Source organism: Mustela putorius, unplaced genomic scaffold (genome assembly GCF_011764305.1).
Source record: "Mustela putorius furo isolate JIRA1106 unplaced genomic scaffold, ASM1176430v1.1 tig00003834_pilon_pilon_pilon, whole genome shotgun sequence".
NCBI classification, from domain to species: Eukaryota; Metazoa; Chordata; class Mammalia; order Carnivora; family Mustelidae; genus Mustela; species Mustela putorius.
In genome coordinates, this window is record NW_025421987.1 from 131,555,807 (window position 1) to 131,572,747 (window position 16,941).

The window sequence follows — 16,941 nt, forward strand, 5'->3', positions numbered from 1 at the left end:
GTGTTAGAACAGAGAAAAGGCTAAAGGTTTATGAGCTAAGTAATGATCCATTTTAAGAAATCTGAAGAAGAACAGAAACAAACCCCCTCAAAGAGAAAGGAACTAAGAAGAAGAGCAGCACTTTGTGAAATAAAACAAACCTACTCTGAAACTTGAACTGATATATGTGGCCTTGACTGAGGCATCACCTTTGTCTTCCTGACTGGAGGCATTTGTTGGGGGAGACTACTTCCCTACTGACGCTTTCAGTCAAAGATCTTAATTCAGAAAAAATCTCTGCTGATTCAGAACTAACGGCAGAAAAGAACTGTTTTTTCCTATTCTTAGTCCTCCTAACACAGTGTCTTCTTTGTTTCAGGACAACCGTGTGTAGCAAGGGGAGTGATGAACAGCAAATCATGAGAGCCATTGATGTGAGAATTGAAAGCAACCCAGCTCCTGGTGCCACATACAGTGCCTTTTGTATTAAGGATGAAGGTCAGTGCCAGAGCCTTTGTCAAGGTTCTGGAGGGTGCACATGGTGGTCGCCATCTTAAGTTGCATTCTCCAGAGGCAGACCTTGAGATGAAGAAGTCTTCCAAAGAAAAGCCAATAGGGCAGTGGGGCAGTGGTCAGAGAAAGGAAGTTGAGCAAGGGGTGTCGCAAAATTGCAAAGTCTGCATTGGCGGTGATGTGGGGGTGATCTTGGCTCAGTCCTACAGGAGATCTCTGGAGACAGTGTAGGTCACTAGTTTTTCTGATCAGAGGGGAGAGAGCAGGGATATTTATACCACTGCACCTGTCATTCATTGGTTAAGGGCTGCTACAGCAGATGTAAATTCCCAGGCATTTGTGGTTTATGCTGTGTACTGGCAAAGGGTTCCAGTAGCTTGAGTGCCACCCTCCAACAAGGACACAAAGATGTCCACCGGGAACCCCTGTGCATGGAAACGGTAAAGGTATCTAGGTAAGAGTGGGCAGGCCCCTGACAGCCATTTGCTACAGCTGCTGATGCAGCTTGCCCTCCAGTCTCTCTTCATGGTGGACTGCACATGAACAAGGAAAAAATCTTTTTTCCCCAAAAGGGAACTTCCCTCAGGCTGCATTGTAGAGTCACCAAATCCTAATCTCCTGGGAAGGGATCAGAGGAGTTGGAAAATCAGAAAGCCAGATGAACCCCAAGGCTCTGGCTGGTGCTTGTTAGATACTTAACAGTGACAAGCTTCTCTGCTCCTCTAGGGTCTTCCCCCAGAAAGGCTTCATTTGCTCATTGCTATGGAAGAGTGTGTTATGAGAGTCTTCTGATATCTGTCCAGTAGAGCTCCTGAATGACATGGCTTTGCTCTGTAAAGCTTGGCGAGAGCAATATCCATGGTTTGTTTTTCAAAACCACGTAAGGAAGTTAAGATGTTCCTTTGAATCCCAAACATAGGCAAAATTTCAGATCCCTGAGAGAGACAGGACAGAGCCAGAAGAAAAAGAGCATGGTCTTCTTTCTTCAGTGATCTCAATGACTACGTGGGGCTTCTGAGTCTTCTCCTTCCCTGGTGAACAAAGGGTATCTGTTAGCTTTTGCTATATAACATACCACTCCAAAATGTAGTGGCTTAAAACAATGATTTATTTAGTCCACTGTTTTTTTGGATCAGCAGTTTGTGTTTTTCTGCTGATGCTGGCTGAGCTCATTCCTGAGTCTACAGTCAGCTGCTGGCTAGGTGGCCTTGCTTCTGGGAGTTGGTGGCTATTGGCTAAGATGCTGGGGGCCACAGGACAGTCTGGGCTTTCCACTTCACCAGCCTTCAGACAGGTTGTGTCAGAGCAAGGATGTGCTCCTTTTTGCCCACAATTGTAGGACATGAAGCCAGAGGTTGGAAACATCCCTTCATGTCCTGTAGGGCACCAAGCTCAAAGCCATGACAGCGACTCCAGAGTTGAATTTTTTGCCAAAATGATATAATGTGCTTTCTGATATAAAGCAATCAGAAGAACACAACTTCAGTTCAGTGGCATTCCTGCCAAAAATGCGTAACTTGGATCTACTCAGGAAAAAACATGAGCCAAACTCAAATTGAGAAACATTTTACAAAATGACTTTAAAAAAATATCTAGGATAAGAAAGGCAAACTGACTCTTCTAGATTAAAATAGACTAAAAACATTTGACAATAAAAATGTAATTTGTGATCGAGGATTGTATCCTAGACCAGAAAAATATAGCTATTGTTGATAAAATCTGAGTATGAATTATGAATTAGAGAATAACTTAATAACTGTACTGCAGTCCTGTGAGCGAATACCTTTGTTCTTGGAAATGTGTACCAAGGTTTTAGGGACGAGAAGACATCATATCTACAACTTACTCTCGAATGGTTCAGAAAAGAGTTACAGGGTTAGATATACCTAGTATTTATACATGTGTATATATGCATACATATATTTGTTTGTGTATAAATAGATATCTCTATCATCCATCTATCTAGAGAGAGAAAGACAAATGGTAAAGCAAATGGGCAAAATGAAAATACATTGGTGAATCTTAGTCTTACAATTTTTCTGAAACTTTGAAATTATGTAAACATGAAAAATCTCCAGCAAAAAATGGTCTCCATACTTCTAAAAAAACAACAGGAAAAACAAAAGCACCCTGAATCATGGGAACCAACAAGGGAAGCCAATTCATGACAGCTGACAACCTATGTGAGGACTGATGCCCCTGCATGTGGCTCATTAGCATCGAGTGCTCTAGAGCCCTGCCTCCCAGAGTAGTTTGCCTGAGCCTGGTCTGGCCTCCCCTCACCTCCAGGTCAGTGGGGAGGAGCTCATATGGGGAAGACTGGAGTCTTGGCCCTACCGGCCCGATTTATGAGGAGGCTTCAGGTGGGTCATGAAGGGGACTCAGGACTGCATGATGAGGGGAGACTAGGGTGGGAGGGCTCCTTGCTCTTGAGCATTCTAGAAAAGCAGAATGGATTTCCCAGAGTCTCAGAGAGAGTGCTGTCCCTGTGGAGAACTGCCTTTCATCCTTTTGAAAGAGCCCGTCAACCCCTCCCACACAGCCCTCCACCCTCCTCAGGGAGCAGTAGCTTTTCCTCAGTGGAGCCTTTGTTGGCAGCGCAGGCAACAAGGGCAATTTGTGTGCTGAGGGAAGGTGTAGCGCCTCGGCCTCAGCTGAGGTTCCTTGAGGTTCTACGGCACCGTAGGTGAGGTCTGGTCCAGCGTTCGTGCCAGGGTAGTGTCATCCCCTAAGGTTGACTTTTTCTGGATGACACCTGGGCACTTAGCTCTGTGCAGCTGCTTCTCTCTGGCAAGATGGTAAGAATGAAGTGTGATAACTTCAAAAATGGCAGGCATGTGCCTCATGAAGAGCCCTGAAGGAAAACAGAGCCTGTGGAACATCCAGGCAGCTTCCTTCCTGTTTTTCTCTTTTGAAATAAAGCTCATCGTGAAAGTAGACTTTTCTCATTTGCTTCCAGTATTTTTGATTCACTGACAGTGAATTTCCAGCCCTGTGGTGATCTCACTTAAACTAATAAGTGAAGTTATCTTTAACCAGCTGGATGCTGATGAAATAACCTGCTTCCTCTTGGTTTCTCTGGCTTTGCTCCTCTGGGCAGCTGTCTGTGGGGTCGACAGCATGGGGTCTGGAGGCTTCATGTGTCCTCTTGCCTTCTCCCTGTTGCACCCCCAAGGCTCTGTGTCGGGTATGCTGCTGTTCCTCCCTGGGCCTGGCTGCCCTCTCCCACCAGCCCACCTCACCTGCTTAGCACTGGATGCCCCTGCCCTGCGTACTCTGCTGTTGCCTGTATTTCCTTAAAAACTAAAAAGGAATTATTCCCTTCCTTTATGTCATCAAGTAGAGAGCTGATGCTCACCTCTTTGAAAGCAGTCAGGAATTTGTGAGAGTAGCCAGTTCCCAAGTCGGCCCGAAGGAGGCCCTGGGCCTCGGGATTGACTTCGGGGGAAATTCTCTCACTGCTTTGAGGAACTTGGAATCCATTAATCGAATGTTTTGTATAGCTGATAGGACTGATTTAGTTCAGGTTCTCCCAAGGGAGTGTGGAAGACTCTGAGCTTATTAGCATTAACCTGGTCTTGGCCATTTGTTTGTTTACTTGTCCAGTGTAATGCAAAGTCTAGTGCCCAGACTTGTAGGGGAGAGAGAGAGGACTCATCCCCACCCTTGAGGAGCTGACAGTATATAAAGATAGGTAAGAAATGAATTGTGCTTAGGAGGGTCATGAGGGAGATTCCTCATGGTGAGGTGGTGGCAGTTGAAGTGGAGTTGGAAAGAGTTGGTTTCGTAGGGATAATGATCAGGGAAGGGAAGAGAGGACACTGCAGACAGAGAGAGCAGGTGGAGCAAAGGCTAGGAGCATAGATCCCAGTTGTTCCGGGGAGACTAGCTCAGGGAGGGCCATGGTACTAGGGCTTCAGGAAGTGAACTGGGCTCAGACCATGCCTGTGAGCCTGCATAGCAGCTGGGCAGGACTGAGGTGGCTGCAGAAGACCGCCCAAATAATTCCTCCTGCAGGAAGCAATGATGCCCTCTCCTCTGCCGCCCATACCCCCAGGCCCAGGCCTCACCAGGTCTTGCTTTCCCAAGACTGCAGTCTTCCATTCCAAAAACTGGGGCTCAAACAGTCCTGACGCACAGCCAGTTCCCGGGGATGCTAGGTGTCTGGGCAGGTAGAGAAGAAATGCCAGTGGGTCCTTAGCCTCTGGGGCAGATAACGGTGAGGTCTCTGTGACCTTGGGCTATAGGCACCAGCAACCTGGACAGATTCTCCACTTCCCTGCTACCCGGAAGACCTGGGGCTGCACTCTGAACCCATTGGCACATTTTTGGGAGCCTGTGATTGGCTTTCTTGTATGTGCTGTGAGAAGCCCAGAGCCTGGCCGCACCGACACGCATGTGAGCTTCCAGTGGCCACTTCGTTCTTGAGGTTCTTGGGGGTCACACAGTTCCTGGAATGTATTAAAAATGTAACATGGAGCTTATGACACCTCTCTCATAAGGTTTTTACCAGAATTAAATGCCCATTATGTGCCTGGGGCTTAATGGGAAATAAGTAAAGATGAGTTCCATTTCCCAAGCAAACAGAGCTAGCTGTGTGGATGTTAATCCCCACATCTGGGAAGATGGGCCTTTAAATGATCTTACTGTTGAGTAAACTGAGGCAGGTCAGGCCTTGATGGATATAGGGAGGTGCCCAGGAAAAAGAAGGAAACAGCTCTGCAACTGAATTGTTTATGAGTCAGAATTCCTGGTGGATTTGATTACGGCCTCCCAAGAGGGAGTGTGCTTGAACGAAAACTCTTCATCACAGTCAGTGGGATTCTGGCCACACTGCGGGTGGCCCGGGACCACCTGCCCCCAGCACTCAGGATCCTCTCCACACCCCGAAGTTTCTTTCTCTCAGCTCATCTTTACCAACGAAGGATGAGACATGAAGGGCAGGGAATCAACATTCTCTAATTATAAACATGAATAGGTTGTCATTGTAGTCAAAAATCTAAAGAAAATTAAAGTCGTTTATAAACAGTCTGCCCCAAGATAAGTACTTAAGCATCAGACCTGCTTACCCTGCGTTTTTAGTTCACCAAACTGGGATTCTGTTTTTTTCACTCAGTAATATATATCTTCCCATGACACTGAATATGCTCCAAAGGATGTTTTTTAATGGCTATTGTGACAACCCATTGTATGAACGTATGTAAATTAAACATTCTCTTGTCATTAGACATTTTGGTAGTTCTTTGGTTTTGTTATAATAAGTAATACCGTGTTTGAACATCCTCATACATGCACCTTTCTGCTCATCTGTAATGACCAGTCTCTTTTTAGAGTTAACAATTTATTGAGAACTATGTGTCACTTGCTCTAAGACCTTGTCTGCTGTATGCTGCATCAGGCATGGTTAACTATCTACATAAAGACAATCCCCTCCCCCTTCCTTCAACAGGACCCTCCCCCAACCAAGAGCCTGTTGTTAGTATTCAGCATGCCACTGGTCTGTTGGAAGAATAATCAAGCAGGGAAGAATTACAAGGAAAGCAAAAGGTGTCAACATTTCAAAAGAGAGGGAATCCCTTTAGGGAGTCAGAGCAAATGAAACTGTTCAAAACCGTTTAGAAAATAATTCATTCTCATTGAGCAGCTACTCCATGTCCCTTTAGGTACATTTCCATCTCTCTCCTCCCCTTCCTTAGAGGAAGTTCCAAAACTTCCTCTACATTCCATATGTGATCTCTATGCTCTCACTTCCCATTTCTCCATTTCTCTCCATCCACTGCTTTCTGTCTTCTCTCCAGTCAAGGAAGTGAAACTGTTCTCACCAAGGTTTCTGGTAGCTTTGCTATGGATAACTGCAGCGGCTGCTTCTCCGTCTGCATTTTGCTGTTTCTGCAGCCTTAAGGACTTGATTATGCCTTGATCCTTGAAATACGTTTTCCCTTGACTTCCTTTGGCTTTTCTTCATATTTGTCTGTCTGCAGTGGTGACTTGTGTGAACTCTTCATTTTCCGCTCACCTCCTAGGGTTCTCACCTGAGCCCTCATCTCCCTTAACTCAGCATTTCAGTGGCTTCAGTTTTCATCTAAATGCTCATTAATTTGGGGCATCTGGGAGGCTCAGTGGGATGGGTGTCTTCCTTCAGCTCAAGTCATGATCCCGTGATGCTGGGATAGAGTCCCATGTCAGGTTCTCTGTTCAGTGGGGAGCCTGCTTCTCCCTCTGCCACTCCTCCTGCTATGCTCTCGTTGTCTCAAATAAATAAATAAAATATTTTTTAAAAAAAAAGTTCATTAATCTCAAATCTTTTTTTTCTATAAAGACTTTACTTATTTATTTGACAGAGAGAGAGAGAGAGAGAGCACAAGCAGGGGGAGTGGCAGGCAGGGGCAGAGAGAAAAGCAGGTTCCCTATAGAACAGGGGGAGCCCGATGTGAGGCTGGATCCCAGGAGCCTGGGACCATGACCTGAGCTGAAGGCAGTTGCCCAACCAACTGAGCCACCTAGGTGTCCCTAATCTCAAATCTTTATCTTAAGCCTTGGTCTCCCCACTAAGCCCAGGATTCCAAAAACACAGCTGCTTATGGATGTTTCTCTTAGAGCCTCAAGCTCCCCCAGTCCTGCACCAGTCCCTTAACTTGCTTAGCCCCTCCCTCGTCCCATCCTCTCTTTTACTCCCACAACTTTTCAATTATAAGTTCTGCAAATCCTTCCTTCTCAATATCCCCCATACCCACCTGGTTCTTGCCATCTGCACCTCACCTCAGGGGCTGTCCTCTCCAGGACATCTCAAATGGCCTCCTAACTGGCCTTTAGGATTCCAGGGTGTTTCCTCAGTCTGTTCTCTACCCTGCAACAGTTTTCCTTCTAAAATGCCAAGGGGACTGTGTTATTTTCTATTTTTAGTTGTCCCCCCTTCTACACTGGACAATTCCAGACTTCCTCCCTGGCTTGCAAAGGCCTTCATAAACTCGTGCCTGCCTATCTCCCTTGTACTTTATGCTTCAGTTTTACTAACTTCTTGCCACTCCTCGAATAATAAGAAAGGCTCAGATACCAAAATACATTTAAAACTATGGTAAACAATCATTTGACACTGTAGAGAAACATGTAAACAAATGCAAAAGCCTGGAAGCACCAAAATGGACCCAATGTGCCTAAGTTTATTTTATTTTATTTATTTATTTTTTTGTAGATTTCACTTATTCATTTGACAAGAGAAAAAGCACAAGTAGGGGGCGTGGCAGGCAGAAGGAGAGGGAGAGGCAGGCTCCCTGCTGAACAGGGAACTAGAGGCTGCGCTCCATCCCAGGGTCTCGGAACCAGGACCTGAGCCGAAGGTAACCACTCAACCAACTGAGCCACACAGGTACCCCTAAGTATAAGTTTATAGCGAAGTGGGTCGTGAGACTTTCAGTCAGTGGGAGAAGGATAGGTGGATTAATAGTACGAAGTGATAGCTTAAGAATTTGGGAAGTTAGGGACGCCTGGGTGGCTCAGTTGGTTGGGCGGCTGCCTTCGGCTCAGGTCATGATCCCAGCGTCCTGAGATCGAGTCCCACATTGGGCTCCTTGCTCGGTAGGGAGCCTGCTTCTCCCTCTGCCTCTGCCTACCACTTTGTCTGCCTGTGCTCATGTTCTCTCTAACAAATAAATAAATAAAATAAAATAAAAAGAATTTGGGAAGTTAAGACAATGCATTATTGTATACTGATATATGGAGATCTCTTGTAGATTGATAGGGTGAAGACCATAATAGAGAACTACTTTTAAGAAATACAAATGGTCAATAAATATTCAACTCTTTTTTACCAATCAAAGATAATGCATTTTAGTATAAGAAATCACCTTTTTAGGTTCATGAAGTTGTCAAAGTTTATAAAGATGGTTTTCCCCAGTGTACTGAGGAGAAACAGGCAAGTTTATATACCACTGAGGGGTATAGACTCTTAAATCCTCATATTCAACTTGGAACAACCCATCAGAAGCTTTAAAAATACAAATGCCCTTTCACCCATCAATTTTACTTTGAGTATTTTATTCTAAGGAAATTAGCATGGGTTAAGTACAAAAGTATGACACCAAGATGTTCATTACTTAGAGAAAATTGGAAACTAAGTTAATGTCTAACAATAGGGGAGTCCATTATGGTAGAGCCTTAAAAGTGGAATAATATATAGTCATTTATAAGTAAATTCAAATAATACAAATATCTGGGGTCCCTGGTTGGTTCACTCAGTTAAACGTCTGACTCTTGATTTCAGCTCAGGTCATGATCTCAGGGTTATGTGCTGGGCATGGAGCCTGCTTAAGATTCTCTGGACCACAGGGGAAAGGAAGGAAAACTGAATGCAAAGTAATCAGAGAGGGAGACAAACCATGAGAGACTCTGGACTCTGGGAAAAAAAAAAAAAACAATGATGTCCTCTATGTTGGCTGACCAAACATAATAAAAATGAAAAATAAAATTTAAAAAAAGATTCCTTCTCTCCCTCTCCCTCTGCCCATCCCCTCCCACCCCTCTCTCCCTCTCTAAAAAACAACAGGGACACCTGGGTGGCTCAGTCGGTTGAGCGGTTGAGCGTGTGCCTTCAGCTCAGGTCATGATCCCAGGGTTCTGGGGTGGAGTCCTGCATCAGGCTCCCTGCTGAGCAGGGAGCCCATTTCTCCCCCTGCCTGCCTCTCTCTCTCTGACAAATAAACAAAATCCTTAAAAAAGAACAATGAATAATACAAATATTTGTTGATGGGGAAAAATATAATGTTAAATTCTCAAGCTACAAAACAAAGCAATTACGTCATCGTGTGGCAAAATACTGTGTAAGTGCATGTGTACGTGTGCAAAACTGAAAACAAAACCCACGTTAACAAGGGTTATCATTGGTGAAATTCAAGGAGACTTTTTATTTTTCCTGTGGTATTCTTTTCCCAGTGAGTTTTTCAAGTTTTCTGGCTTATGTAAGAAGTATTGATATGGATAATTTAAAAACATTTTACCAAGAAAATCTTCAAACCAACACAAAAGCAGCAAGAATAGTTTCACAAATCCCCATGTGCCCATCACCCAGCTTCAGTAGTCAGTACTTTGCCGACTTGATTTTATCTGTTTTTCCCAGTGATTTTCTCCCATTGAGATATTTTAAAGCAAATGCCAGACATTATATCATTTTGTTCTAGAATGTTTAAAAATTATTTTTTATGAGGGGAAACTCAGGAACTAGTATCGTGTAGATTCTATGTGACAGTAATTGATTTAAATTTATTGATTGACACAGAATTTAACTGCGTATGAACTTGCCCACACACTTACTGTACTTTCTACCATACGTAGAAAGTCTGCAAGTTGGAAACCACTGCCTGAAGGCATGAATCCTTGTCAAATGCAGTTCCCCTTGGGAGAGATTGTGAATAATTTTCACCCATTTATACCTCTTGCTGAATAAATTGCAGATTTTCTGGAGAGGAAATATTTTTTAAATTATTTCATGGAGGCATAATTTATATCAGCAAAATGCACAGATCTTAAGTTTGATGAGTTTTGACAAAGTTACACACCTGTGTAATCAACACCCAGTCAAGGTACGGAACATTTCCCTTACCCCAGAAAGTTCCCTGCAGTTCTTTTCCAAAGATTCTCTGCCCCTCCTCATCCCAGCAGAGCCAAGGCAATCTCTGTTCTGATTCCCATCACCGTATATTAGTTTTGCCCGTTTTTGAGGGTAGGTTTTTATCTATGACACTAGTTCTCCAAGAAGGGTCCCTGGGCCAGTAGTATTAACATCACCTGGGAACTTATAAATGCAGATTCTTGGGCCCGAACTATGACCTGCTATTGAGTTAGAAACTCAAAAATACAGCAGTCTCTGTGAGGGGTGTGTGTGTTGGCGGGGGTACAAGCCTGTGGGTGATTCTGATCACATTCAAGTTTGAGGAGCACTAATACTGAGACCTGGGAACTAACAATAAAATTGGACAGAACAGGGAAAGCAGTGCCGGTTGTGTACGGGGTGACTAGGGTGGGAGGGAACTGTGCGGGTGGGCATGAAAGTCAGCTTCTTCACGTAGCTTAGATAACACCAAAAGGAAGAAGGAAAGATCAAGCATTTGTGTCAGAATGTCTGCATCTTGGTTTTACAAAGGAATTATGAGGGTCTGTAGGCTTAAAATTTCTCAAAAGAAAAGCATTAACTTTCATAGGAGTTCTAAATTCTGTGGAAACTGGTTATCAGAAGCTGGGATTGATTGGCAAATGAGTCCTTTATTAATACTATTTTACAGATAAGAACTTTCATAACATCTCTTTTCTTGGAAGGGAAAATGACAGAAATTGCTCTTTCCGTTGAAATTGCTGAAACCCAGCTTTCGGGTCTAAGAAATTCACACACCACCATCTCTACCTGCGGAATAACTGAGAAGAAGCAGTGAAGGCTGTGCAGACCCAAGTTTCCCTGAAGAGAATAGGATCTAGGTCTGTAGCCAGCTGGTTTTCAGAGCCTGCTGTGAGGTCTAAGATGGGAAGGTTAATGAAAGGAACTAATTCCAGTTGTGCCTGGACATGAGTGGTGTTTTTGGCATGCCCTTGGCTGTGTTAACACATAGAACTGTTGTCCTGAAGCTTTTGAAATCACACCACCTAGAAGCAGCGTGTTTCCTGTCTTGAGCACTGGTGGGACATTCAGAAATACATGGTATGTGTACGCAGACTCTCGGGAGTATGGTTGTGGTTTTCCCGAGTCAGTTTCTAGCCAGAGTCGTCCTGGAAATTAACTGAAAGGAAGGAAAATCCCGTGAGTCTGCTAGGGCGTGAATTTGGCCTGAATTTCCCTTTTTATCTGCTCTCAGAACAGTTACTCTGCTCTCAGGTTTTCCTACTAAGGAGTTGGTGTTGTGTCCCACAGATAGAGCTGCATGAGACTTACAGTATTTACTGGTTCCTTGATGCTGTTTGACAAAGAGCCTCCAGTTTCCCAGAATTAGGTCCTGGTAAGAGGGGAGAAAATTGGGATGTCCAGCATGAGTCCTAGCCAGCTGAGGATTATGGAGAGAGACATGGAAGCTGTTGCCTCTCAGGTGCTAGCTGGAATTCAGGCCATTATCACGCACCGGAGACTTTGGTCCATTCCTTTCAGGATGCCCTGCTCAGACTGAGTGATGATGCCTCTCTCCTCAGTGGGGGGCACCCCTTGCATCTGTGGCAGCTTTCAGATGGCTGCCTGTCCCTGCTTGCTCCATAGATGAAGCAAACACTCATCTCCTGGGCTACACAGTCAAGATTCTGGGTTAAATACAGCACTCTGTGCCAACTTCCCTGAAATGTAACCACACCATTTTTTCATTCAGAATCTCTTGTGTTGAAGAACATGAATAGCAATGATGCTCTTTGAGAAAGTGCTACTAAAATTACAAGCTGACAGGCCAATCAGGGTGGCTTAGAGCATGAATTCTGATTTCTATTTTCATCTTTTCTTAGCATATTTTCTTTTTTTAAAACAATGTGTTTCTTAGGTGAAAGACTCTCTCTTCCAATATAAAACCAGAAGAAGAAATTCAAATTAAAAAATCTTTTCTTTTTTGAAAAAAAAAAAAAAAAAAAGCATCACCACATCACTTGGATGCAGCAATTCTACTTCAAGAAGGTTATCCTAAAAAGTATGTATTGAAATGTACATATGAGAAGTTCATTTTGTAGCATTGTTTATAATAAATAGTGAAAACTTGGAATCAACAAAATGTCTATGTAATGACCAAATAATGTGCTATAGTATAGCCTTTCAAAATATTGAGGTAATTTATAGTACTTATTTAGAAACAGCTCTAGAACATTAGGGGAGAAAAACGGACTTCTAGTTTCTAGCCCAACATGTAAGGACAGAAATTCAATCAATAATTAATAGCCTTGCCAAACAGAGAGCAACAGACCCAGATAAGTTCCCTAGAGATTCTACCAAACATTTAAGGAAGAAATTATACCAGTTGTTAAAACAATTTCTTCCAGAAGTTAGAAACAGAAGGAATACTTCCTAACACATTCTATGAGGCCAGCATTTATCCTCATACCAAAATGAGACAAAGTCATTACAAGAAAGTAAAACTACAGACCAATAACTAATAAACATAAATGTAAAAATCCTCAACAAAACATTAGCAATTTGAACGTAGCAATATAGAAAAAAAATTATACACCGGAACCAAGTAGGACTTATCCCAGGTGTGCAAGGCTGGGGCAACATTCAAAAATCAATTAATGGAACCCATGACATCAACAGGCTAAAGAAAAAGCATGTAATCATATTGATAGATACAGAAAAACATTTGGAAACAGCAATACCCATTCATGATAAAACTTAGCAAACTAGAAACAGAGGAAAACTTCTTCAACTGCCTAAAGAACATCTACAAAAAACCTACAGCTAACATCAAACTTATTGGTGGGAAATTTGAAGCTTTGCCACTAAGATATTTATACTTTGAAAGGAATTTATTCTTTCTGAGAGGATACAGTAAGGAGTTGCTTCTTTTTTTTTTTTTTTAAGATTTTATTTATTTGACAGACAGAGATCACAAGTAGGCAGAGAGGCAGGCAGAGAGAGAGAGAGAAGCAGGCTCCCTGCTGAGCAGAGAGGCCGATGCGGGACTCGATCACAGGACCCTGAGATCATGACCTGAGCCAAAGGCAGCGGCTTAACCCACTGAGCCACCCAGGCGCCCCAAGGAGTTGCTTCTGACCACGGCAGGAGCACCAAGTGCACCTTGAGGCTGGAAGTATGACCTTTGGCCCAGGCCACAGCTCCCTGACCCTCAGCCTCTTCCCTCAGCTAGTAGTGAAAGCGTTACTCCACGTAACAGCTCTGTGTCTGGGTCTGCTCCACAGACTTCTGACTCCATGGGTCTCTCACATGAGCTAGACCCCATGGCTCCCATCACTGCGGAAACAGGAAAGCTTGGTTCTCCCCTCCTCACCTTAGGGACTCCCTTGCTGGCTGAAGTCTTGGATTTTTTGTAAGCAATTTGCAAGTTTTAACACAAATCAGTCTACATTCATTCCTAGAAGGCTCATTTCCAGTAAAAAATACATACCAGTCAAAACATTCTCACAGGAGAACTAGAACAGGGGGGTTAAAAGGAAAGCTGGGGCCCATACACCAAAAGTGGCTCTCAGGGCCAGCTTGAGGGCACAACCCTGGTGGGGGCTCTTCTCCACCTTCAGATCCAAGCATGAGACTCACCTACAGAGTGAACCCAAATGTAAACTGCAGACTTGGGGTTATAACAGGGTGTCAGTGTAGGCTCCTAGATTGTGACAGACGGGTCACTCTGGTGTGTGATGTTGCTAATAGGGCAGACTGTGCCTGTATGGGGACCGGGTACCTAGGAACTCTCTGTACTTCCCACTCAGTTGTGCTGTGGACCTCAAAATGTTCTTTAAAACAATAGGTTTTTTTTAAAAAGCAGCTATCAGGGACGCCTGTGTGGCTCAGTTGGTTAAGTCACTGCCTTCTGTTCAGGTCATGATCCCAGGGTTCTGGATTGAGTACTGCATCAGGCTCTCTGCTCAGCAGGGAGCCTGCTTACCCCTCTGCCTGTACCTGCTTGTGCTCAATCTCTCTCTCTCTCTGATAAATAAGTAAGTAAGTAAATAAATAAATAAAATCTTTTAAAAGAGGATATCAGTAATACATATGATATAATCTTATTTATGTTAAAACCACACAGAGAGAGAGAACTATACCTATATAAGGGTGCCCGAGTGGCTTAGTTTGGTTAAGCGTCTGCCTTCAGCTCAGGTCATGATCTCAGGGTTGTGGGATCAAGTCCTGCCCTGGGCTCCCTGCTCAGGGCGGAGTCTGCTTCTCCCTCCCCCTCTGCCTCTGTGCTTTCTCTCTCTCTCTTTCTCTCAAATAATAGATAAAATATTTTAAAAGATAAAAAGAAGAGCTATACCTATCTATACCTACCTAAGCCTGTATGTACGTCAGTGTATATCAATACCTATGTCTGTATTATTTGTATAGACTAACCCTGTAACAGTGTCAGCATCAGAGATAAGGGTGGGGGAAGGGAGAGGCACCTTCTGCTGTGCTTGATAGTTCTTAGCCTCTTAGCTTTTTAGCAAAGAGTACCTGCTCACTTATGTAAGTAAGACCAAAAGGAGCTTGCTGTTAGGCACATGTTTCTGAGTCCTCCCTTCAAGGAGGCATGAGAGGGTAATGCTGCCTGGCAGTTTCAAAGCACAAAGTCGTAGCACTTGTAGCACAATTACTCACTCAACAACTATTTTCTGAGTGCCTCATTTGGACCAGGCATTTGTCCAGGCTCTGGGGACATCAAGGGTGAAGGAGAAACAGCCCCTGTGATCCCAGCTCAGGGTACAAGCAGCCCCCAGGGAAGGGGAGAGTGGGTTTGGTTTTTTTTTTTTTAAGATTATTTATTTATGTATTTATTTGACAGAGATCACAAGCAGGCAGAGGCAGGGGCGGGGGGTGGGGGGAGTGAAGCAGGCTCCCGGCTGAGCAGAGAGCCTGATGCGGGGCTCGATCCCAGGACCCTGGGATCATGATCTAAGCCCCAAACAGACTTTAACCCACTGAGCCACCCAAGTGCCCCAGGAGAGTGGTTTTTAACCTGGTATTCTCCCAGGCTGCCAAAGTTCTGCATGGTTTGGGAAAGCTGACTGTGACTCCTTGTCCTCAGAGAAGCCATGTGGAGACCCACCCTCGTTCCCACACACCATCCTGCAGGGCCGCACGGGCCTGGAGATGGGGGATGAGCTGCTGTACGTGTGCGCCCCAGGCCACGTGACGGGCCACCGCGAAACTGCCTTCACCCTGCTGTGTAACAGCTGTGGGGAGTGGTACGGCTTGGTGCAGGCCTGCGGAAAAGGTAAGCTGCCCACCAACCCTGGGAGCACAGCCACCCCATTTGTGCTCCTCCCTTTCAAAGATGCATTCACATCTTTCCCCTGAGTTCCGGGAGCTGACAGCATCTCAACTCTGACTTATCTAGAAAGTTAACTTGGAAATCTGATCGAGATGCTGTGCCAGGAGATAATGCTTGTGGTGAAAATGACCCCAGATTGGTACACCACGCCGGGAAGGCTGTCATGAATGCAGGCTTGCAGGCCGGCTTCCCTGAGGGGCGAATCTTGTGACTGGACATAACCCTATGGGGACTTTGTGGGCTTTGCTATAGCTTGTGACAAGAGCTTCTGGCTCTTTGGGGCATGCAGCTTGGAAACCAGGGCAGGTCCACTTGGAAGTCCTGCTCCCTTGCCCTGGAGCAGTCCTGCGGGGGTTGTGGGGGAGGAGGGGGAGGCAGGGAGAATGCTCTAAGACAGGTGTGGCCTGGGCCCACTGACAAGAGCCGCCGGTTGCTGCCCTGCAGTCTTGCTGTGTTCCCTGACCTATAACCCATGGCAGTCATGAGAGCTGACATATTTAGTTGAGACTGAACAGAATGCTGGTGGGCCTCGACAGAGACCTGATCTAGTTCCCCTAGATGGCCTCACTTCACTATTGTGGTATACCTGGGGGCCACAGGCTTCTGTATCCCACTTCCACCCAGCCCTTTGGGGGTTCTCCCAGGAGCAGAAATTACTGTCCCCAGCCATGGGCTGACCTGGCCTCCCTACTCCTGACCTGATGGCTTCATGCCAGGCTCTGAATTGTTCCCTGACCTCACAAGGCTCCTCTTACCCCAAGACTCCTGCAGGGACTACTTCCTGACCCCCATGATATCTGGGTACCAAGCGGAGGCTGGCTCCATGGAGGGGAACGACTCCAACATCACAATGTGAATGAATTTATTGGAAGTCTGTGCCTAGAGTGTCCTGCAGATCCCATGGGACCTTGATGAGACTAGGGTGCTGAACTTGTCTTCGAGATTCATCCACGCTGTTGACTAAGCTGTGGTCTGTTGTCGTCACTAATGTTTACTAAGTGTGAAGACAGCACCATTTACTTTTCCAATGTGTTGGTGGACCTTTGGCTTATTTTCATTTGGTAGCCACCACAAGCCATACCACTGTGATTGTGCTCACCGAGGTCATTTAGTTCACATGTGAACTTATTTTTGTGGGTTCCGGGGCATGAAATTGTGGCTCATGGGGTAGGTGTGTCTTCAGTGTTAGTGGATGCTGCCAGAGAGTTTTCCAGAGTATTCCGACCACTTTACTCTCTTGCCTGAGAGTTCCCATTGTTCAGCATCCTTACCAGCCTTCGGGTCTTGGGAGACTTTCACCTGTTTACCCATCTGGTGACTAGCCTGGGATGACTTAGTTGTGATATTCATTTGTCTGGTTGAGCACTTACTACATTTTTTTTTTTAAGATTGTATTTATTTATTTATTTATTTGTCAGAGAGAGAGAGAGAGAGAGAGAGAGAGGATGAGAGAGCGCACACAAGCAGGCAGAGGCGGAGAGGAGGCTCCCTGCCAAGCAAGGAGCCCCATGTGGGA

At 44.9% G+C, this 16,941-nt stretch overlaps 1 protein-coding gene across 2 annotated transcripts in view; it reads left to right on the forward strand.

Moving 5' to 3' along the window:
* SUSD5 (sushi domain containing 5) overlaps nt 1-16,941 on the forward strand; it is a 53,816-nt gene that overhangs the window by 15,228 nt on the left and 21,647 nt on the right. Inside the window, exons 3-4 of one of the 2 annotated variants that reach the window (XM_004774187.3) lie at nt 359-477; nt 15,180-15,368. In XM_004774187.3, coding sequence (XP_004774244.3) covers nt 359-477; nt 15,180-15,368 — 308 coding nt within the window. The remainder of the gene's footprint in view (nt 1-358; nt 478-15,179; nt 15,369-16,941) is intronic. The other variant, XM_045089071.1, reaches the window with a different exon arrangement.